This window comes from Aythya ferina (genome assembly GCF_964211825.1).
Source record: "Aythya ferina genome assembly, chromosome: 4".
Classification (NCBI taxonomy): domain Eukaryota; kingdom Metazoa; phylum Chordata; class Aves; order Anseriformes; family Anatidae; genus Aythya; species Aythya ferina.
This window is the reverse complement of record NC_140300.1, coordinates 33203534-33228916: the sequence shown is the minus strand read 5'-3', so window position 1 is coordinate 33228916 and position 25383 is coordinate 33203534. Positions and strand designations below refer to the sequence as shown.

Sequence of the window (25383 nt, the reverse complement as noted above, 5' to 3'; positions counted from 1 at the left end):
AAATGGTCTAGAAATGAATAACATTCTTTACAAATTCCTCCATTAACAGCAGGCTATGGTATATCAACATGAGATATGCTGCCTTTATTTTCTAGCTTAGTTGCTTTAGTTTTATCCTGATCAATCATCAACAGAATGGAAACACTGAAGACTAAGACACATTTTGCTAGTCCCAAAGGGCTAAGAAATGCTAGTGTTTCTAGTTACAGTCCCCATAGGTCATTTTTGATTATGTGTCATTTCAACACATTTTAGCCAAATGTTATGTATATAACTTCATTCAATTTTTTTTTAAAGTCATTTTATTTTAATGATATAAATAGTAAATGTCTTGTTATCAGTCTCATTTGAAAGATGATACTTTTGCAGGAGAAATTACAGTTACTAAAGCAGTATGAAACATTCTTTCTGGAATTGCAGTGCTTGCATTTGTGCACAGTCTTGGCATCAATGGATGGAAAAAATACCAATTAGGAACATGTGTTACGATTGCAATTAATCAAAAGACCCAATTTACCTCTTATGTTAGTAAACCAAAGGAGTAAATTATCTGCTCATATCATGTGCCAACTAACAAGATGCAGTAAAACATGGCATGAGTTCTTAAGTGAACCTAGGAAGAACGGATCTGTTGTTCAGGACAATTCCTAGTATCCTGGGTGATTTTTCCTTTAGAAGTCTCAGGAACCACTCAGCAGTTTCCTTTCAATTATGTTTGTAAGTGAGAATTTGGTGCAGAGTGATTTGCAGCCACAGACAGCAGGTGTGGTTGCCTTGTTTTACGTCATGCACAGAAGATATGAGGGCACCTTCTTGAGGCATCTGTTTGGTGAGGGCTCTCAAGACCAGCTCTGTTAGCCATCTTTATTTGACCATTTTGTCGATGTGTATGCCTTAACGTGTAGTCTAGAGTAGCGCTTGGGATCTTACAGATCACCGGTTTAGTACTAAAATAGATAAAATAGGAGAGCGATTGTCATTATAGTTATATAAGTTCAGTATTTTGGAAGGGAAGACAAAAGTAAGGCCAGGATTAATTTTTTCTTCTTGAAGATTACTCCCAAGTAATAATCTGGAAAAACAAAGAATCAACATCATTAATTCTTTAGGACAGCAGGAACAGGAAAGATATACAATGCTGAGAGTGAAAAATTGAGCTGGAAACCATCAATAGGTTTGTTCAGGATCCATAATTTGTCTCTGAATAAACAGTGCTTGCCTCTCTTTGGTTCGGATTCCATTCTTTTTAGTGTTCAATGTAATGTGAACGTTTTTTACGTAAGCTATGAAATACATGTATCTCGCATAGGCATGTAACTATAAACAAAAAATTAGGTTTGTGGTGGCTTTACCTTGTGATAGTTTTGTGGGTTATTAAAATTAATTTCAAATGACAAATAATAGACAAGTCCGATTAAATGCTTTGTCACTTCTTAAAGCAACTGCGAAAAAGGTGGAAAAATGTATCTGGTAGAGGATCTGTAGGTTGGTTTGTAATTTACATTATAGACTAGATTTGAATTTGTGATCTAATACACATTGCCTATCTTGTTCAGTTAAAGACCATTAAGGCTATGTTAGTAGAATGCTTAATGCTTTCTGAATAGAGAAAAATGGGAAATGGTTGTTTGGGATCTTTTTTGTCATTGCTGCAGTAACTTCTTTCAGGAGTGTTTCTGTTAAAGCTATAGTATAAATTTTTAGAAGATGTTGGTTGAATTGACTTCTGGAAGAATTCAGGTGTTCAGTTATAAAACGAATTATTCTTAGTTGTGAATTGTGCTCTTCATATTTGATTGGTTAACGTGTGATAATATCTATATCAAGATTTGTTTTTTTCTATATTGTTCTAGTTTTCTTGCTTTACATTCCATTAGTAACTGGCTTGTTGGACACCCACAGAGAACTCCTGATACTGAATACTTTCAAGATGGGATACAAATGTAAAAATCTTATGTCAATGAAATGACCTGTGAAAAGTCACAAACTCAGTAGAAATATTTAGGTTCTTTCTTAGCACTTCCTTTTTAAGATGTTGGCGGTGTTTTGTTTTTGTTTCAGGAAATTCTAGGAAGAAGCTGATGTGTTCAGTGTGCAATAAGAAATGTTCCTCAGCAACAAATCTCCAAGAGCATCGAAAGGTCAGTGAGATGAAGGCTAACCCACAGCAGGCTTTGATTTCACTAAGATGTAAGACTGTGGTGCCTAAGTAACTTGAAAGGTGCTGTAATGCAAACCTTTGACTAATCTCTGCCATAGTTACAAAACCAATTTGTTTTGTTTTGGGTATTTATTTTTGTAATCACAATTGGTTGCACTAAAAATCTTTCTAATGTTGTAGTGGATCCTTTACCAAGTGGAAAAAAAATGGTTGTGCTTGTTTCATTTGTGCTTTCCAATGTTAAGTCAAAGATGCATGCTGTTCTTTAGCATTCTTAAACACTATAAATGTAAAAGTATGTAACCTAACTAAGGTGCACATAGGCGTTAAAAAGCAACAAAAAGCAGTCAATCTTTCTTATTACCTTGTTGACATAACAGTAAGATTGTTACTTGTAATTTAGTTCTGAGGTAGGAAAAAAGAAGTGCTTTCTCAAAAAGTAAATTTGTAATGCTTTTTTGTTTTGTATATAATTTATTACTAGAACAGGAAGGGTTAACACTTCTAAAAGCATCTATTAGAAATAAGGGGTTCATACAGAAATACAGATGGACTATGAATATGAGATTCTGAGTCCATTATACCCAAAGGAAGTCCCTGCAAGATTAATTTGATAAATCACTAAAACCCAGGAGATCCTGTTTTTCCAAAAAGCTACATTGTATTGTTTATCAGATTAACTGTAAGTCTTTAATAATGCCCTGGTTATAACCTGAATCCTTTGAGGATATAGATGATATCAATTAAAATATGTTGTTGCAAAGGAAATGATGGGGCCCCTCTTTTCTCCCCTTCCCCCCCCCCCAGCCACTTGTCTTACATTAATACACCCTGCATTTCTTGGCTAATGGGGCTGTAATTTGTTCCTCCTCAGACCAAACTGTGGTATACCTTGCCACATGTTATTACTGATTTTACACGTCAGTGCACCTTATCGAAGGTTCCTGAAAATGTAAAATATCATGGTTTTGCATGTCCATTTTATGAAAACATGTTTCTTCATAGTGTAGATGCTCTGATACAAGCTAATAAGCTTTTCAAATCGCATGGATAGTAGGCCAGTTGTGTGCTTACTCATCTTAAGAATCACCATGAAGATTTTTTGCGTAAAACTTTCTTTCCTCTTCTTGATTGGCTCCTGTTTTAAGATATACAGAAAACAGATATTCCAGATTCACACATCTCCATCACGCAGTGAAAGAAATTGCTTGTAAGACTCATGTCTTCTATTATTTGAACTACTTTGCTTTTGTACGAAGTGGGGGGAAATCCATCAGCAACATCGCCAAAGATAGTCAAGTAAGAAAACAATAATACATATAACAAGGAGGAAACAGATTTCTTTTCACTCATTTCCTGTCAGCATAAAGAACTAAAACTAGGAAATAGAAAGGTAAAGTAAAACAGAAAATAAGCCTGAAAACTGGAAGAGAGTACTGACAGAGAAAGAAGGTAAAGATGATGACTACATGAGAGATTGAGATCTGTTTACTGTGTGAAGACAGTCATTCAGATCGCTATATTTCACATCATTGTTGATTTAAACTTATTTTATCTTTCTGCATTTTCCAGATTGTTTGTCTTAAATGTCTAAAGATAAGCCCTTTCTCTGTCATTCACAATTAAAGTTCATTGTCATCATCTTCTGTCCCTTAATCATAGCTTCTTGTTTTCCAGACTGTTGCTTGTGCTGTGCTAATTTTCAGTGACTTCACTTTTTTTCTTTATCAAAATACAGTTAAGGAAATGTTGAGCTGTGAAAGAGACCCCAGGAGATTTTCATGCCCGTTTCATTCCTATTTGGTAGAGTGGAGTAAGCATGTATCTATCATCCTAGGTATGCACCATCTCAACTCCTAAAGAGTTCCCCTGAAGAAAATTCTATGACCTCCATAGGTATCTTTTTGTATTCTGATTTTGAAATGTGCTCATTAGTCTAGTGTTGTTTTTTTCTTATGTCTTACTTATATCTAATTCTTTATTGCAAATTGAGTTAATTATTCTTTGTCTTATCCCAGAGAATGCCAAGAAAAGTTCATCACCATCTTCTTTGTAGCAGATCAGCACACTGCAAAATTGTTATGAACATCCTTTGTCTTTTCTGAATTGTATAAACACAATTATCTTAACCTTTCTTCGTGCACCTGTTTTCCCAAACTATTTAATTTTTTGAAGGCATTTTCTTCCTGTTGATTTTTTCCTTTTTACCTTCATGCTTGCTGAAGTCAGCTGCCCAAACAAGCAGAGCCATGATGCTTAGTTGAGACCTTAATAGTCCCAAGTAGAGGAGAGTGATCTGGGGACCGTGTTTTTTAACAGCAGAATCAAATTTATTATTCATACTTTGTTTGGAATTCATTATTATTCTCTGTAGTGGTCCTACTAGTTTCTTTGATTTATCCATCCTAGATACAGAGTGGTTTTTGAGCTTCTTTCACGGTGTGGAAATCATTTTGCATTCTATTTTTGTACTCGTTAGGCATTACGATTCTACCCGGAACAGTGTCATCAACTTTTTTTTTTTTACTTTATATTCTGAATATATTTATATTTATACTCCCAAATTACATATGCTAATACAGTCCTTATCCTGCACGATGCTTACAAATCTTCAACAACAGTTATGGTGTTACTATGTTCCTGCTTATTATTGTAGTCATCAGTATCTTTTTATTCTCCCATCTGTCTATATTCACCTGTTTTCTTTATCTTGTCCTCTAATTGTAAAGTGACAGCCTTCCACCTTGTAGTTATTATAGTTGGGCTGTAACGTTATATGGTAATGAAAAATAAATTAAAATAAAAAATACCAGCAACCACAACTCAGCAAATGCAATACAGGTGCTTACAGAACACTGGGTGAAGGAAATGTCTTAAAACAACGGCCTGTATGAAATGCAGGATTACTTCTCTGGTAAGACTTGTTTGTGCTGTTGCCTTTCTGGATTTCTTTGCAGACTTCTTAGAAGAATCTGTAAGATTCCATTAAGAGACATGCTGCAATGTGATCTGCCAGAGAGAAAATTACAGAGCTGAGGAAGAGAATACTGATCTGCTTGAAGAGATTTTATGAAGAAAACTTGATTCATTCTTAACTTATGGTCCTTTCTGCCTTATAGAGGAGGACTTCATGCAAAATCATGCTGAGGAGAATCACTCTGATGTGTTAAATAGTAGACTTAAGAATACCTTACAAGTTATTTCAAGGAACTGTGGCAGGGGGATTCTGATATTACTCGATTGCAGAGCTTACATGTAAACTTCATTCAGCAATCTAAGTCAAAGTCCAGATCACTTTGGAAAGGGTAGAGTAGTAGATTGTTTGTGTATATAAGAGAAATTAACCTGAAATGCAGCTGGGTAAACAGGATATTTCAAATGAATGATCTTTACTTGTGCTTAACACCTGGTTCTGGCTAAGTATTTGGTTAAGCATCACTGTCCAGAGTATGCAAACTTACAGAGATTGCAGGAAATGGCATAACCGCTCTTTAGAGCAAGGTGAATGTTTTAGCAAACTAAAGTTAGTTTGGGAGTAGCAGAATAAAAAGCAGCAGAATAAAAACATGGTGAAGCAGCATTCTTACGGAGAATCTCTATTTTTTTCTTTCGTTTTAAGTGGAGGTCTTAGTTGATCTTTTTTACTATGCTGTCCACAAATGTTTTTCATTAGAGTGTTGCACTGAACCTTTAATATTTGTTATTTTTAGCTGCTAGATTCTCCTACAGAAAGTTTGTGGAGCTCCCCAGAAACGTTTCATGAAATGTGATCTGTGCCAGGAAGTTTTGCTGTCTAAGACTGTAGTTCCAAAAGGCTAAAAAGTATGTTTAGTTGTGCTGTGACCAGGTCAAGGTGAGGCTGCTGAAAGCAAGTGTAACACAGGGGAAGGTGAATGATAACCTGGACAGGGTTTGCCATTGTAAAAAGTACTTGTGCTGCGTGAGTTGCCTCTGTTCAACAGATTAAATAACAAAAATGGTGAAGTCATTTCTTTTATCAGTATAATTACTCTGACTTTGATTTTTTTTTTTAAATAATTTGTTTTTTTTTTTCTCATGTTCTATAGCTGATGGTAGATATTGCCAACAAAAAGGGTACCTGGTTGTTAGCCATGTATGCAAATATCCTTCATGCATGCCTTATGTGTATGTGCTATGTCTGAGAGTGGAAATGTACTGAATTGAATGAAACTAAGACCTGCTAAATTCTACATAAATGTGTCCTTAAATGGTTTGGTGGAGCACAATCATTTTAAAACCACACCTGTATTTAATCAGATTCTCTTTTCTATGAGTAGAGATAAATCCTAATAGAGTGATGGTATTTGTATTTTGAAATTATTACAGTAGTTATGAAGTAGTTTTGTGTTGTTATTTTTACTTATGGCAGATTTACTAGAAGGAAATGTTCTCAAAAGGTATTCTGCATCTGATTTTTAAGCTTTCACATTAATCATTTTAAATGGATTGGTTATTATGATTTTGCATAGCCTTTGTTTCTGAATAAATTTTAGTGATTTAAAAAAAAATGATCATGAATACTATTTTTTAGAGATACTGTTGTTCATTGGGGGACTAGCAAAGGGGATATCACAATATCTGTAGGTATTAGTGTAGTTGATGGCTAAGAAATAGTTATGGTCTGTTAGAGAATTTCTGTACATGTAAGATGTGCGATCTTGTTTGAGACAGGTATTTAATTATCATTAAATGCTCATTTTGCAGGTTCATGAGACCTTTGAATGTCAGGAATGTGACAAGAAATTTATTTCAGCTAACCAGCTAAAACGCCATATGATAACTCATTCAGGTAACATACAAAATAACACAAACCTATATATAATGTGTTACATATTTAGTGTATATTCAGTTTTACCTGAATTGCTTTCTTATAGCAGGTTTAACAAATTAGTTCTGTGTTGTCCTTGGTTGTTCAAGCAGGTCGTAGATTGCAAGGAAACCATCTAAGTTATTGTTTCGAAGCCTTTCAAAAATCCAAGTGTAATGTAGTGTTCTTACACCTGTTGCTGCTTTGTCAAGCTATTTTCTCATGCTAGTTGGCTATATGATGTCAGTTAGCTGGGATAGGGCAAAAGATTGTTGCTTGGCTTATAGAGGAGGTGAAGAACTAGTGAGTGGCATTTTATGTTGAAAAGAAGAGGATGGGAGCTGAGGTATGCTGTCAGGCAGAGATCTGTGATGAAAGGGGAAACATTCATATATATTTATTTATATATATTTAGTGGGCTCATATATGCACAGAGCTCTCAGTCAGAGGAAAACAGCTCATACCCCACACCATTTCGTAGCCCACACACAAAAGTTTCATTGTGCCTGTTTTCTGCCAGAACAGGTCGCTGTGAGCAGGGAGCTGCCTGTCCATAGGCTTTGCAGTAGAACACAAATTGGCTCTGCCAGGATTTCTGATCACTGCAATCTAGTGAATTTATATCTTTCACCAGTGATTAGAAACATCAACCAATACAATGGAAACACAAATGTTGTTCTGTCAAATACATTAACATTTTAAAAATGCAGGTTTTTACAGCTGCAGAGGCTTGTAATTGAACTGTTTTCTTGGTATCAGTCCACACCAAAAGCTCATTTCTTGTAACATAATCTATATCTCAGAGGCTCTTAGCTTGCTTTTGACATTTTTGGATGAGCATTAATGTTGCAGTCACCAGTCAAAGCATAAAGGCCTTTTTCATAGCAATTTTTGGTTTTGAAAGCTAATATGTATATTGTTAATTAAGTTTTAAAACATTTAAACTGTCATGCCCTCTTTCACATTTGTAATCTGGAAACAGGGTTTTCCTCTTTGAAGTCATTCTCTTTTGATTTAAGCTAATTAATCAGAATTTAGTTTTAGCAATGATTATTGCAAAGAATGTGCCAATTTCTTGAGATACACCATGGCTCATCTTTTGTGAAGTGACATAACTGTCTAACATAAAGGGCATTAGTTGTCTTTCTAATTGGTTTAATCTTAATTGGGTTGACTTAATTGCAAAAATCTCTCTGAGGAGATGACTGTCTCTGCCTTTCATCTTCTCCCCCTGTATAAAATAGGAGATTAAATGTCCCCCACTCATTTTCTACAGAAAAACGCCCCTACACCTGCGAGGTTTGCAATAAGTCCTTCAAACGACTTGATCAAGTGACTGCACACAAAATAATACACAGTGAAGATAAACCTTATAAATGCAAGCTTTGTGGAAAGGGATTTGCCCACAGAAATGTTTACAAGAATCACAAGAAGGTAAAGCACTCTGCTGTTGTTGTTTACAGGTCTGCCAGCCTCAGATTTACAGATTTTTTTTTTCTTTAAATGGTTGAACATTAAGCTCTGGCATGCTTATAAACATGGGATTAAAGTATTGGAAAATGTATTTTTTTAGTGATTGTTGTTGTAAGCAAAATCTCAAGATAATAATTGTGGTTAGAACAAAATAAGTGAAATAAGAAGGAAATCACACTTGCTTGATTAAAAGCATCAAATAAATTCCCATTTTGACTTTTGTTTTTTGTTGGTTTTGTTTTATTATTTTTTTAACATTAGTATCTCAAGTTAAATTTTAAACTGATCTAAAATCTCTTCAATTTTATTTTTTAAAATACCACATTTGAATAAAACTGCAGTCCTGTTGCAGTCATTCCTAATTGTTAGACTTATCAGTAGATGCTTACCAAGCTATACTGGATTTGCACTGAGTAGTGTTCGCACATTAAAACAGCATCAGAAGAAACATTACCTGAGAAATAGGCTCCTGAAGGGATGCTCTGCTTCTGTTGATTTAAACTCAAATCTGCTTGACCTAATTTTCATAATGCTTGTCATTAATTTTAACATGGGTTTATATTTAATGGCAAAGCTGTATCCACAATGGCTGTATCAGAATTATAAGACAGAAGAAAATCTCTATTTTTGTGCCCAATATTTGGCAGTGTTTTATTTTTATTTTTATTTTTTACTTTTCCCTTTTCTTTCCCCGTTTTGATGAAGCTGATACACCCACACTTACAAGTCTTTTGCAGTTTGGCTCATGTTATATGCCATCTGGGAATTTGGCACAGGATCTTTGCACTATCTCTTGCACTTTCAGCAATAAATCATATTAGAGTAATAATAATGCCTCTCATAGGGTAAATGGTGATGACTCTCTAAAACAGAAAACAAGCAGAAATCTGCTGAAAGACAAGATTCACTCCCATATATGTTGTGGTTACATCTTGTGTTTTAGACTTTAATGGGGCAGAATCTCACAAATTGGATATATTCTAAGAAAATATATAGAAAACTGGACAGATACTTCTGTATCTTAAGTAAATAGTTTTTATGTGTTTCCCATGTTAATTTGCAGCTGATGACTGATAGGGAATTTTGGCTGTGGGTGGACTTTGGGATAAGTATGAATAATGAGCAAACACTTTGACCCAATTCATTGTTCAAAACAGCAGCACCACTAACATAAGCAAGGATTGCATAAAAGAATGCCATAGAATTGGTTCTTGTGTCTGTCAAGGATTAGAGACTCCACATAATAGGAGAAACATTAAAATTTAGACAGTGTTAGCAAGTATCTAATTTTGACAGAATTCTTTAAAGCATGTTGGAATACTTATTTTCTGAACCTGTTTGTACATAGTCCTATAATGAGAAAAACTTATTTGTGTCTTTACATAAAGTTTACCCAAACAGTTGTGCATATTCACCCACCTACATTTAGGTTTCTAATTTCACTTGCTAAATGAAGGGATAAGACTGAGAGACAGGACTTGATGTAGATCTCCGGAATTGCTTTTCTGAAACACCTGTGTTTCTACTGAGTATAGAAGTTTTAAAGATACTGATTAGCAGAACAAGGTATCTAGGTTTGGCCTTAGCTGTCCCTAAAATCTTCAGTCCAGTAACATATCTTTAACAAAGGTAAACAAGGAGAGGTGGTAGATAATAGAGGGAAATATAAATATGTATACACAAAAAAAATTGTAAGGTGTAAGCCAAGCATACATTAGTTTGTGATGCCAAAGTAGTTTTAAGTGCCATTATTTTGGCAGGGCTGTAATACTATGGAGGAAGAGAACGAGAGTTCTGTTGCTTGGTCACAGAAATAATGAACCGGTAAGAGTAGAAATGTAAACTTTTATTTCTCATACTTTTGCATATTTGTTCTACTCAGGTTTTTAATGAGTCTTCAGGTGTGTACTCCCTTAAGACCACACTCTAGGTTTCATTTTCTTCTGAAGCAAGAAAAATTGACCTCAGTTATACTTGAAATTATAAGTGCTTTTTTGTGTTATTCCTTTATGGAAGCTACTTGATCTGTTTGTTTTCTTTTTTTTGTTGGAAATATCAGAATAAAAATGACATTTGGCTCTCACAACAGATGCTTTAAAATATTTCTCAGATGTAAGTGAATGGTCATTTCAAAGGTACAGAAGGAGATTAGTTCCTTGCATTTTGCTGGAAGATAGACAGTGGTTTTGCTATGAGCACATCCACTCTGTTTAGTGTTTAGTGGAGCGCTGGGATGTGAACCCTAACTTAGTACTCATTACACCCTTGTAGGCACAGATCTGAGAGGCAGGAGCCGTTAGTCTTTTTGTGGTATCACTCTGATGGACTGCTGCTGCACACAAGCACTACTCTGCTCTGTGTAGGTGCATGTGAAGCTTGCTCTGTCACTTGCTTGGAGATAGTGTTATGCAGTGTGGAAAGAGCTCAAATGTCTTGAAAAAGCTCAGACTAAATCACTGAGTGGTCATGGGAAGAATATGATTCCATTTTTTGTGACAAAGTGTAAGGATTAAAGTTGTGTTATTGCAGTGGAAAATTCCACTAACGTTGCATATTCAAAAGTAGTTGCGCAGGCGTAACAGTGGGAGGGTATGTTAAGATAAGCAAGTAAGAGAAAGAGAATGCTATCTGAAATTAAGAGATGAGCACAGTATTATGTTGTGTTACAGATAAAAGTAGTCACTTTTCATTTAGGACAGACTGGATGAATGTGAATATTCTGTGCCATGTAATGCAGGTTACTTCTATACAGGACAATGCGAAGTTTTCACTCCATCTGCTACTTTGCTATGTATAGAGGATGAGTTTAGAGAATAAAATATGAGGAAATGACAGTGAGCAGAAGTAGGTCACCAGACATGGGATTTTAAAGGGTTTATGGTTAATCCAGTGATATTTGGTCCTGGGGAGCATAATGATTTAAAACAATTGTGTTCCTTCATCTTCTCTGCTGGGAATGGGTAGCCTTGGGCTGGGTTTGAACTTCCACAGATGCTACTGTAGGAAAGGCTGCCATGAGATATTCCTTAAAAGCCCATCCTTAGTGGCTTTGATTATATGACTGTCCAAAAAGTGCACTGAATTCTTCTGAAAATGGCCATCTGCAAATCTTAAAGGGTTGGAGGTGCAGGCTTTTTGTGGAATGATGACTTCATTTTGTATGGTTTCTGATGACAGATGCCAGTGCCCATACTGTATCCAAATGAGCCTAATCCAGCATCTATAGTTTCTGTACCTTTCAAAATACTGCAATCAGTGGTATCCAACAGAAAATAAGGAAATTAGAAAAGAATTGTTTACTTGATTGTAAAGTATTTAAGGGGATATAAACATGGAAAACAACTTAAACAAGTGTATTTAATTTTTGTAATCAAATAGAATCATAAATTGTGTTTTTCTACATAGTGAATATGCAAGTAGAGGGAAATGTATATAATATAGAAGGAGTTTTTGGTTTTGTAGTGTTGTGTATGGTCCTACTGGCATTTTAACAGTGGAAATGTTGATTCAGCAATTTGGATCTCCTCTAGAGGAGACAACAGTAAAAACATCCGTTTTGTGTTTGTGCTTTATTTTCTGTTCTCCAGCATGCTGGGAATGTCTGGTGAAGAAGTAGCACAGCATAAAGTAATGGTATTTTTTTAGTCTAGATAGAATCTTTCTCTTTGGACTGTGATTATAAAGAGTTGCAGTACTGCATCCAAACGTTTAATCCATTTCAAGGCTTAGCTTGCTACTGATGTACAGAAAAAGCTATGGATAGTTTAGAAAACTGTCTAAAGCTTCTATTTAGTGGTAGAACATCAGGTCACTGAAGCTAATTGCAATGTTAGCAATATGTACTGCTTATATTCTACTCTATTTCAGGTTGTAAAATGAGACTATAACTTACATCGTTTAGTTTGACCACCACCTTTTTCTGAATTCTAATGCTGCAGACTTCCATACTGGATGTTTCATCATATTTGAATGGAAGGCGATTATAGAACTCTCTCTCATGAGAGCAACTGCAGTCCATTTTTCCATATGCAAATCCAGAGCAGTCTAGTGCATTTTGCAAGATGCTGCTGGGACCCCTATCCAAAAATAAAATCAGTTATTTAATTGTATGAGCATAGTCTATTGCTTTGTACTGCTGTGTACTTACATGTAGCTAAAAAACAAAGCCTAATTTATGTGTGCACTGTGTACCTGCTACCAGATATGTACATGTATCCTATTATATAGCAGATTGTTTGGCTATTTAATACATTATGTCTCTTCTAGCAGCTTTTAGTAAACTTGTTAGCTATTTTTTAATATTTAATGTAAGCTTGACAAATGTACTGGCCCACTTTTGGGATTTGGAGTTCCTGTAGTATAATGTGCTGCTCATAGTTGATCCCAGGCTTGCATAACTAAGTGAAGAGGTTAGACAATGGCGTTGACACATGCATCTCAAAGTGCATGTGCCTTGACAGCTGACATTTTTCTGTCCCTTCTGTGACTGAATGGAAGCTTTCTCTTTTCTGGAACCTATTAGTAGGACATAGGAGGACGGTATTAGAACTAATGTGTTTGTCTGCGGGGATACCTTTGCTCATTAAGATTTTCATGGCTTTTTGTAACACACACAGCTTGTTTCTGGGCTTTTCACAGATGGGGCAGATGAGATGGGATATCTGTGTACCCTTGCATGTGGGTATGACTAGTTAGACATTTGTAGTGAAGTTCAGAAATGTAGGTGAATTCTTGTATTTTGGTCAGAAGCGTAGAACTGGCAAGAGGATGCTAAGAAGGAATTATATGCAAGTGACTGTGCTCTTCAGAACTATCACTCAAGTGTTCTAAAACAGGGCATTTTTAAAGTAAATGACATGAAATTTGCGCTCGTGAAAGGTGCCAGATTGACAGCCCTAGAGACTGAACCCTTCTATTTATCCACAGAACAGGTACAGCACAGACAGCAGCACTGCGAGCTTCCCCACAGTGTCTCGTCAATATGTCTCAACCCTGTTCTGGAGGAACCACCTATTGAGGTGAGAGGGTAGTTCAGTCTCTTCATGTCCTGTCAATCCTTGGCCTGACTGCTGAGGTTGCCAAGCAGGTTGTCAGCTAATGCAAACTGTGATGTAAACCTCTAGCAGCTGGATTCAGCAGATTTTATATGACTTGTAATATATTCCACGTGTTTGACAGTGCTCCGCTTGCATTTTTGCTTTAAGTGACGTAGGCTTGGGGTCAAAGAACTCACTTTGAGTCCAAAACCTCCGTATAACATTGCAAGTACTCTAATGTTTGGCACTGTTATTTACATGTACGTGAGAGGACGTTTGTGTTAAAAATCAGTCTTGTTTTGAGGCTGTGAATTTACATGTAAGTTACTACACTGGCTCCCCATAGTCCTTTTTTTCCTCCCCATTTTAAGGGATAGCTATAAATGTCATAGGGTATTAGGAAGTTTTCTTCCAAAAGCAGAAATGGATCATATGCACATGTACTATGCTAGTATTTACCACTACCCTACAAAATTAATTAATTCTCCTGTTTTCGTACATACTACAGAACGTTTACTGTCCATCCCTTTTTCCCCTTGGCACATGAGTTTCCATTTAAGGTTTTTGCAAGCTAATACCATGTTCAGACACTGATGCTTTAAAAATGTGCTTTCCTTTACAAAAAAAATAGTAGGAAATTGGGTAGATAAATTGTATAGATTACTTTACTATCTATAGTGGGATAGCACTCAATATCACTAGGAAATGTGGAGAGGAAAAGGGAAATTTACAACAGTAGGATGAAGCTGGATGTTTCCCAAGCTCAAGAAAAGAAATATGCTTCTGCAACTCTGCAGTTTGTGAGATTCATCCAAACTTAGCCTTTTATTTTATTTATGGCTTTGAAGGCTGTTTCTATTTTTCTCTTTTTGAAGGCTATTGAGACTGTTTCTTAGCTATGGTGAAATTTTATTACAACAAACAAAAATCTCAGTTTTGATGCTTCTGTGTGTTTTTTGGTTCTTTTAAAATATGAAGTTCAAACAAGGATATGCAAGAGTAGTCTCATGATTTGAGAAATTTTCTTTGCCAAATTTTAGACTACTATCTTGAGATAATCAGATTCATTTTAATGTTAACATTAACTGAAAAAAAAAATCAGGATTTTGTGCACACCTCTTTAAGGTTTTTATTTGTATTAGTGAGTATGTAAGGCCAGTGTTAGTGCTGACAAAGAAATAAACTGATCTTGTAGTTTTTCTCCTGGTTATTCTGTGTATTTGTTTCTATTTACATGCATGTGTCTTATAACACTTCTGAGGACCAGGTTGGTACACTAATTCAGTAGCTGCTATGCTGACTTCTAGGATTCAAGATGATGGCAGAATGATTGTTTTAATTCCCTGTCCCCTGATACTTTAACTTGTTATTATATCCCCTCCTGAATCCAGTCTGGAAAATTAGCTATAATTACTGTAATGACAGCTAATTGATTTCCCTGAGCCTCTAACATGTTGTCTTTCATCTGCAGACCCATTCTGAAGAGAGACCATTCCAATGTGAGGAATGCAAAGCTTTGTTCCGAACCCCATTCTCTCTACAAAGGCATCTGCTAATCCATAACAGTAAGTACTAAGTCAGAGAGGAAAAAGAACTTCCTCGCTTCTCATAGTTGACTGAGAAAAACAGATGTGTGGCACCTTGCTCTAATATACAGCTTGCTATGTTAAATTAGTCTTAAAATTGAACTCTGACCCTGGGAGTTAGAAAATACAGAGCCAAATTCAAACCTTGCCTTTGAATGCACTTACATGCAAATCCAAATGCACTGTAGAAAATGTGTCCATGCTTTGAGATCTGATGATATTTCTTTCTGCGCTAAATGTCATAGTAGTACTTACATTTTAAGAAAGGAGAAATGGAAGTAAAGATAAGTAGGTGGCTTGCTCAGCTTTTGTAGGTAATCCATTTCAGAGAGACTGAGACTGAGATTGTCTCTTCTGTGCCAGTCCAGGCTTCACTATAAGGTAATGTTTCCTGCCCGTAGCATATAACTAGCAGCCCAGAAGAATTCCATGGCCGTTTTCCCTCATGAGTAATGTGTTCTTGGCAGTCTGTACTGTTTTTTAAATGACTGTTTAAAGATTTATTTTTATGGAGTTTTCTACATCTAATGTTTACAGAGCCCTAAGCTGCCACTCAACTATGTGATTGTCAGCAGTTTAGATTTTAGAAAAATATTCATGATTGAAAATTATTGTAGCTTAGATGGCAGTGCTTTGGTATGAGGAATATTTAGATTGGTATAATTTAAAAGGTAGGCTTTCCTCTCTTAATCCAGTATAACAGTGTTTATGGTAGATGAATTATTAGACTGGAGTGCTTGGCTTCTTCTTTTATAATTATCTTCTAAACCTACCACAATTTCACAAAGCACCGAATTTTGTAAAATCTTTATCCAATGTAAAACATTAGAAATGTTACAGAGGGAGGAGGGAGTTTGAAAATGTTCAGTAACATATGTATTCCTAAGTTCTATGCAGTGATAGGTGGATTAGGTGGATATGTTTGCAGGCTATCCAAAAGCAGTATTTTACAGTGTCCAGAATTTTCTGCACTGATAAAAGGTAAAAGTCCCTATAAAAACATGCTTTACCTGTCACTCCCCTTCCCCCCTCCCCCCAAGGAGTGTGGGAGCTCAGGAAATTTGAGGTCTTTGAATCGGACGTGATTTGTGGCTTTAGGTGTTTCTGAACCACCACCATTTAAGCAAATACAAGTATTTCAGCCTGTGACCTAATCAGTCCTTCCTTGGTGCAACAGCAGTCTTGTTGAGGAGCAAAGGTTTTTAAAGTTAATAACTTCTTCTGCCTTATTAGGTAAAACTGTCTCCAAAATAAGTCAAAACATTAAAGTAGTAATGTTTGGTATGTTTATTTATCACAGGGAAGATTGTCTCTTCTTGTTTTTTGCAAAACAAACAAACAAAAAAAACACAACAACAAAAAACAACAGACCTTCTTACCAAGTAGTCCTTAATGCAACAGAGCATGGGCCAAAACCTTTATGGTCATACTGCATCTCTATCATCCTTTTATAAAAGAAATGTTGATAGACCAATAAGCAAAATTAAAAGTGAAAGTTATGACTAGAAGAATCTAGTTCTAGTTCAGTTCAAGGCTGTGATTAAAAAAAAAAAAATAATAAAAAAAATAGGTCAGCTAGTCCAAGAACTTGTGTTCCAGGTGAAGAAATATAGAACTCTTCTCCTGATGACATAACTCTGAAATTGACAGGTTATGTTGGTATGAAATAAAGCAGATTTATAGGCATTGTCCAGCTACATTTGGGAGATAGTGCCTCTCATAGCACTGAAACATACCTTTCTTTAGAAAGGAGAGAAAAAAAAACCCTCTCTAGATGTGTTTGGCTGGCTTTACTGATCTGTGCTGTAGGAAACAAAAACTTGTTTGTGAAGCTTGAAATCTCTAGGAAAAAATGAAGTTGAGCCTGCACGATACATTCCTTTTAAATTCAGTATCCCATTGTTTTAGAAGGAGGCATGCTGAAGAATGATATGGAATGCCTTAAATGTTATTTTACAAACTTAATTTTCTATAAGTATATTTCATAAAGTTCATTTTTCAGGCATACCTGTCTTGAAATTTGCAAGACACAAGACATCACGCATATAATTTTCCAAACTCAAGATTAAATATACCGGTTCATGAGGCCATAAGAGATCTGGCTGACAGTAATGAGAAACTCAAAGCAGTTTATTGGGTCATTCGGTTTTCTGGAGCTGTGGAGGCACACATGAAGGGGAATTTATCTGTTGAGAAAGACATCATCCTTTTTATGTATTTGTTTTCTAGTGTAAAAATCTATGTGCAGAACATTTGATAGTAAGAGAAATAATAATTAGTTCATTTTACAGGGCTTGGTGGAAGTGGATATTGAACATTGCACTTTTCAAATAAAGCACAAGTAGCCCTGTTTTTCATTTTTTTTGTTTTGTTTTGTTTTTTGTTTTGTTTTGTTTTTTGTCATAAAGAGAGCACATCAGTGGAGTAGAAAAAAACAGTCCAAGGAAAGACATTCACGTTATGATATGTACTTCTGAGGAAAAATGCTGTAGGATATATTATGTCAGGACTCTGCTTCCATATTTGGAGGCATTTGCAGGTACTGATATCATAGTTTCATGTTAAGCACTACTTAAAAGTTTTCCTCCTTCAGTGGTTTCAAGAACTGAAGTCAATGATGTACTTTGTTGTTTGTTTCCACTTTCTAGAGTGCCTAAGTCTGAAGAGAATATGTGTATTTTTTTGTTAATGTTCTATTTTGTAACATCTTAATCTAGCACAGTGCAAACCTATTGACTGAAAATGCAGAAAGAAAATACTTTCTTCATTTCTTATACATAGATATTCAAAATTATTTGCTACCTTTAATAATATTTTTATCTACCAAAGGCAGTGGAAAGACTTTGGTTTTTGGCAGTGACAATTCTTGAGCAACCAGCATCCTCTTACGTTTACTGTACAAAATCTCTCTTTTTATCACAACATGAGATACCATGAAATAAATTGCGTAGCTCTGTTTTTTGCTGCAGTTTTTTACAAGAGGATTTTCAAAGCTGCTCAGGGAATTTTGATGCTCATGTCTTGTTGTGACTGATTTATACTTTTGCTTTATGCCATTTAGGAACCTTTTGAAACTCTTTGCAGCTAGTATTCTGTATGAAGTTTTCATGTGTCTTTGTTTATGGTTTGAAAAAGAGAAGGAAAAAGGCCAAAGACTGCTAAACGAGCCAACTGTGAGTGGGGATAGTGTTCTGATGGCTCTTCTATAGTGAGGTATATAGTTTGTGATTTAAAAAGGAAGTTGAGGAGAAACAATGATAATTTGCCTTTATCTAGTACAATGTTTGAAGAATAAATAATAATAATAATAATAATAAAAAAAACAACAACAACAACAACAAAAACACTACTTTTAGTCTTCCCATCACTTTGTTGAAAAATTTTGCCAAACTGACACCAGGATTTGGCTGACAGAGCTGTGTATAGTGGAAGATTATTATAGTGTGTACACAGGAGAGACTAGTTAGTTCTGACTGCCTGGCTTTGGAGGACTTTTATTTGAAAAAATGGTTGATCTTTTAATACTGTATTATTTTTTGTTGTTGTTTGAAAGTTATTTTATCATAATAGAAGTGCAGTACTGAAAATTACAGGAAAGGTTACAAATAGAACTGTAAAATAAAAATGTTGAATCCTCGTGAGACTCAACAAATGTCAAATCTTGTCATAAATCATGATGGTAAGTGTATGGACATCATACAAATATTTTTTACTTTAGAAAACATGGTAATTTGTTCAAATGGTTTGGTATTGCTTCCTTTTTTTTCCCAATTTGTTTTCAGGAGCTAAGTTATTAAAAGAGAGACAAAGAAACATATAGGCAACTAAATGAATTCAATAAGTGTATAAGTTCTTATGAGAAGTAAATTTCAACAGAAGTTACTTGAATATTTTCCCTTTGTTGAAATGAAATGATGTTACTTAGTAAAAATAGCAATGACTTCACTTGGTTAGCAGGGCAGTCTCGTGTTCCCAAGACGACTCGCTTTGTTAGCAGTGTGGTCTCATGTTCCCAAGATGAGAACAGAAGAGACTCAATAGGCAGTTAGAAGCAGCATAAGTGTTAATCCTCCACATAAAGGCATATATCCTTGTTGACCTTGAATTTTTTTCTGAATAGCTAGACTGGAAGTATTTTTAGGGTAAGACAACATATACTCTTATACCTTTTTAGCATTTTCTTGCGTTATCCAAGACAAATCTGCCTTCATTTCCAAACTGAAAAAAGAATGAGCAGTTTAGGGGCTGGGGAGAAGACAACTGTGGCTGATTTACGGGGGAGGGACGCAGCTTATCTGGGCTTTGAAATGTCTGCGGGTACTTGCGGCACCACTGTTTATAAGCTTCGCTTGTCATAGAATCATAGAATATCCGAGTTGGAAGGGACCCATGAGGGTCATTAAGTCCAACTTCCTAGGTCCCCAGAAGACCATAAAAAAAAAAAAAGGCTCGTGTGTCTGAGAACGTTATATAAATGCTTCTTGAACTCTGGTAGGCTTCCATGACTGCTTCCTTGGGGAGCCTGTCCCAGTGCCCAACCACCCTCTTGTTTAAAAACTTTTTCCTGATATCCGGCCTGACCCTCCTGTCACACTTTCAAACCATTCCCTCAGGTTCTATCGATGGTCAGCAAAGAGAAGAGCTCAGCACCTGACTCTCAGCTCCTCCTTGTGAGGAAGTTGTAGACCACAATAAGGTCTTCTGTCAGTCCCCTCCAGGCTGCACAATCCAAGTGACTTCAGCCGCTCTTCATGCATCTAGGCCTTTCACCCTTTGTTGCTCACCTTTGGACACTCTAAGTTTTGTGTCTTACATGTATACTGTGGTGCCCAGAACTGCACACAGTACTCAAGGTGTGGCCACACCAACGCAGAGTAGAGCAGGACAAGCACTTCCCTTTCCCAACTAGCAATGCTGTGCTTGATGCACCCCAGGATATGTTTGGTCCTCCTGTCCACAACGCGTGGTTCATGCCCAGCTTTCTGTCAATCAAAACCCCCACATCCCTTTCTGCAGGGCTGTTCTCCATTTTCTCATCCCCCAGTCTGTATGTATAATCAGGGTTGCCCCTTCCCAGGTGCAGGATCTGGCACTTCCTCTTGTTAAACTTCATATTGTTGGTGATTGTCTAGCTCTCTAATTTGTTCAGATCTTCCTGCAAGGCCCTACCACCCTCGATGGGGTCAACAGCTCCACCCAGTTTGGTATTGTCCATGAGCTTGCTCAAAAAACCTTCAATTCCTTCATCCAAATAGTTCATGAAAACACTGAAGAGAAATGGTTCTAAAATGGAGCCCTGTATATGTATTACTTATATGTTACTTATGTGTATAATAATATGCGCTCACTTATGTTATCAAGAAAAAACATTTTCCAATGCCTTGGCATCAAATGGGCTTTAATATGCAGCATACTGAAATCAATTTCCATTCATATTGGCCTTTGGACTTGCACCAAGACTAGGATTATTTTAGCCTTTTGTTGAGCCACATCAAGGAAATACATTACCTCTATATGTATATTGTTGCTACTAGAAAAAGTAGCTTTTGCATATAAAGACTGTGTCTTACTCAAATGTAACAGGAGGTTGCAGCTCAGACATTTGTCCTGAAAAATAAGAAGTGGATGATAGTCCTGAAATTATGGTGGTCTTCTTTTGTAATGCACTTGTTGCTAGGAAAACTTTTTTTTCAGATATAGGCACGTGATTTCCAGTTTAGGCTGTGGTTCTGGAAGTAACCTTAAGCACCACTGATTTCTGAATGAATGTTGCAGATGTTTATTAAGATGTATTCTTAATCAAGAATTTAACAAATAAAAAGAGGACATTCTCTTCTGCATTTACAATAGCAATAAAAAGAAGGTTTTTGCAATGATTTCTCTGCAGGATCACATATCTTGTTTCTTTTCTGAAAACATGAACATGGATTTTCACAATATGATGTTTCTTCCGCTCTCTGAGATCTTTAGTTGAATTTTGAAACTCTTAGTAATATTAATTATGTCTCTGTAATAAGCTTTAACCATATTACTATAGTTCGAACAGCAACTATAACACTTAAAATTTTCATCTTTGTCATATGAGTTTCTTTTTATTGATGTGAATGAGAGGTTAGTCAAAGCATGTTTTTTTTTTTGTTTGTTTGTTTTTTGAGAAGTCTCTTAAATTCAGGAAATCTTGTAATATGTAAGCTTCAAAAAATGAAATCTTGTTTTTTGTTACCATAAGGAGAGTCTGTTATTGGAGGTACTGATAAAACCTGTGGTCCTTTTCACAGATAGCCATTTTGCCTTTGGCTATAGAGCTTAATCTCACATTTCTGGCTATGTTATTGCCAAAACTACCTTCTGCTTTCTTAATTTCCCAGTGACATTATTATCTGATTTGGTATTCCTTCTTTTTCTGTTCTTAGAATCTAGCTCTTCAATTATCTTTGCTGCTTTTATTCATTTTTATGAAACAATACAATTTGTGTATTTCCATAAAAAGTTGGTATCTTTAAACCTTGTTTTCTTCTTTATAAGGTGAGAGGACCTTCAAGTGTGATCATTGTGATGCTACTTTCAAAAGAAAGGACACTTTAAATGTTCATATTCAAGTTGTACATGATGGACATAAGAAATACAAGTGTGATCTCTGTGACAAAGCTTTTGTGACGCCCTCAGTCCTGAAAAGTCATAAAAAAGTGAGTAGAATAAATTCTTTCATATTTACTCCTTGTGTATCCTTAAGATTGTGGCTAAACACAAAATGCCTAGATGCTTCTGCGTTGCTGACTTCTCAGTATAAAGCTGTGTTGATGCTTAATACCCTAAAGTGCTTAATACAGTAGTGGTGTTATTGGTGGTATCCAGAATATGCAAGAAGGCATTAATTGTTAGGAATCAATTAGTAGCTGTCTGTCTGGTATCCCCCATTGCTGCCGTTAGATATGTAAGTGTTTTCTAAAGAACCCTATCCTAATCAAGGTGGATTTAACATTCATATCACTGATGTAAGGGAATGAAAATTATGTAACTCCATCCAGTATTTTATTTACAGTATTTTATTTACTGGATGGAGTTACATAATATAATAAATAATATATCTTATTTACTTTTTCTTCAGCTGCAGCATGATATGTATCATGTGAAATAAGGTTTTTATAATCTAATGAAGAACTTTACAGAATTAAGAATGTTCTATGTCTTTCATTAAAAGAAAAATAAAACAAACAATTATTTCCCTATCTAAAAAGAATTGAGTGCAAAGCTAGAAATCCAGATTGTTAGCTGGACATATAATTTAGTTTATTTTTGTTCCTATCCCATTTAAATTAACAATCATAAATGAAGTAATCCAAAATACTCCACTATAAGATTATTCACAGTTATAAGGAAGAATTATTCAATAACCTGAGAAATCTTCAGAACTTGGAGTTGAAAGTAGTGTGGAAAATGAGAACCCATTCATGTAACTTATTTCAAGGTGGTCTTGCTGTTGATCACACAGTGTAGATGGGAATTTTTTTTTTCCTGTTTGAAATAATATATTTTTTTAAAGGCACTCTAGCCGTAAAAGTTTGATTTCAAAAGACTATCTCAACTTTTGATTTAGTTAGTGGCAATTACAATTACAATATTCTTCTCATGATCAATTCTGTAAATATAGTCTGATTCTAATATTTATTAGGAACAAGACAAGGACCAATACACAATTTGTATTGACGGAAATCAGTGAGAACTTGTGGTTTGGAGGATTGCTGTCTCTCATATTTTGGGTAAACTGATGTCTGTGATTCATTCATATGAGACAATGTCAGAAATAATTTACACAAATCTCCATAGAAACAATTTGAAGCTCCAGTTCAAGTTCTGAGTGGGAAAATTGTACTAGTTGAGATAAAACTCTTTAACTACATTTAATAATGAAATAAAATTCTGAGACAGTATAAACTTTTAAACAGTATTTCCATTTATTTGGGTTACTCTTGCTGGGTAATCAAATTATTTTCTGCTTTAGACACCACTGTCAGAGAAATAAAACTAAAAATCGGGTGGCTTACTCTTTTAATCATGAAACTAGACAAAGGTGAATCAGGCTTTTGTAATAGTGACTATATGGGAAATTGTAAACTTGCAAACTGGAAAAAAAACAAAAAAAAAAACAAAAAAAAAAACAAAAACAAACTTTGCCATTAATATGAGATTAGTTTAGAAATTCTAGAAGAAAATTGAAAGAACACTTTAATACCTGAGAATCTCTGCCTGATGTGATGGAATAAAATACAAAACGGTTGTTGGAGAGAATAGTGGTTGTTGTCAAGTACAATTAAACTGTTCGTATTTCTCTTATTTCAAGGCTATGTTATTTCTCTTACTTTAAGGCTATGTTGAGATTTTCATTCTTGTCTTTGCTTGCCCCTTTCAGACTCACACAGGAGAAAAAGAGAAAATTTGCCCATATTGCGGACAGAAGTTTGCAAGCAATGGAACACTGAGAGTTCATATTCGAAGCCATACAGGTACCGTGATATTTCTTATAATCAACAGGGAAAAAAAATATCTAACTGTATTCCAAGGTATCTCTAAATTTGTCTACAAATGCTCTGTCTAGCTACAAAAAGAGATACAAATTTATAGGTAGGCTTAACACACTTTTCAGATGTTTTACCTGCTTAATGTATTAAACCAGATTCTATTTTGAACTGTAATTAGGTATGAATATATATGTATATGTGAGTATTTACATGAACATACACTGTGAGTTCATTCAAGTCTGTGGTTTCTAAGATGTTTTAAAACTCTAATCTCATGTTATTGTAACTTCTGACCTTATCATGGCCCAGACATTACCCAAATTAGAATGTTCTACCTTGGGTGCATTCTAATGTAAATAATTCAAAATGTATTTTCTGTTGCAACATCCAAATCATTCTGCTGTTCTCTTAGTATTTCTAGGTCTGAGTTATGTAACAGAGTCTGTATTGCCACCCTGATTGCACTACTTTTTCCCTACTATTCGTTACATATGTGCTTCTGTAAAATCACTGAAAATAAATTAGTCATGTTGTCATTTAGATAGGTTTCATTTTCTGAGCTTGTGTTTTCTTTTCAAATAAATGGCAGGTAATTGAAAGGGGTTTCTTTGTGATGATTTGTTTCCAACATAAAATGGTATCGATCTCCTTTTGGCAGCCAAAGCATCAGTTTACAAAGAGTCTTCCTGTGACGTTTCATTCACTCCACATAAGCAAATTTGGTTTGTGGGGAGATGATAGAATTGGGGTTTCTAATCATTTGGCTTTCCTCTATGTTTGGCAAGTCTTAATCACTTCAGTCTATTAGGACTGCCTGTTGAGATTACAGGTCTTTACTAGTTTGAAATATTTTACAGTTTTAGATTTGACTGCCCCAGCTAATAGCAAATTTCACAGTCCTGTTGTCAGGATAAATGGCCAAACTTTAGCTCCTCTTCTTTGCTAAGTTCCATGTTTGGAATCTTTTCTCCTCATAGCAGTTGTTTAATATGTGCATATAAGCTTGTGTATAAGTGTTCTGTGCAGGTAGTTAGCATGTAGTGTGATCATAGGCACAAAAGACACTGAAGGTCCAAGCTGCTAAGACACAATCACAATACAACAGTTCTCTTCTGTGCATTCCTCCTCTTTATTTTTGTTCTTTCTCCACCTACATCTCCATCTTCTCAACCCTTTCAAACTCCTTCCTGCACAATCTCACCTGCTATGTCTTTCTCTTCAGTCTTCTGTCCCCTAAGATGGAATTTGCTCTTTTTTTGTCACTTTCTCAAGATGCAGAGGAGGGAAAAAAAAACAAAACAAAAATCTCACTCATGGAGCATGTCGTATGAAGACTGAGAGAATCCTTGGGGAAATGTGCCTGTTGGAAGGACCAACCTGTTCCTAACCTAGGCTGTACTTTAAAGAAATGCATAGGTGGGAGTACAAAGAAAGCAATTTGATAGTGTTAGTTACTCAGCACAGCAATACAGACTTCTGGGTCTATGACTGCCTACTTTTTTATTGTGTTAACTTTTTTCAGAAGATTATTTTGTTTATGGATATTTCTTTACCTTCACCTTACCATCTCATGAGGATACTATGTTATTCTTTAATCTTCTATTTTTGCATACTAGACTTCCATGAAAAATTAGGATTGTTATAGATTTTCCAATGCTTAAGGGAATATCAAAATGTTACTCTAATTCTGCAATAAAATCTCTGGATTCACATTCCAATGTGTTTTGCAGGCAAGTCTGCTTTATTGCTTTTAGTAGTGGGGTGCTTTTTTTTTTTTTTT

At 35.4% G+C, this 25383-nt stretch overlaps 1 protein-coding gene across 4 annotated transcripts in view; it reads left to right on the top strand.

Moving 5' to 3' along the window:
• PRDM5 (PR/SET domain 5) overlaps positions 1–25383 on the top strand; it is an 86728-nt gene that overhangs the window by 31210 nt on the left and 30135 nt on the right. For 3 of the 4 annotated variants that reach the window (XM_084518785.1, XM_084518783.1, XM_084518786.1), the window contains exons 8-13: positions 2062–2141; positions 6887–6971; positions 8266–8423; positions 14970–15063; positions 21610–21770; positions 23495–23588. In XM_084518785.1, the coding sequence (XP_084374911.1) occupies positions 2062–2141; positions 6887–6971; positions 8266–8423; positions 14970–15063; positions 21610–21770; positions 23495–23588 (672 nt within the window). Of the gene's footprint in view, positions 1–2061; positions 2142–6886; positions 6972–8265; positions 8424–13388; positions 13481–14969; positions 15064–21609; positions 21771–23494; positions 23589–25383 lie in introns of all 4 variants that reach the window. The other variant, XM_084518784.1, reaches the window with a different exon arrangement.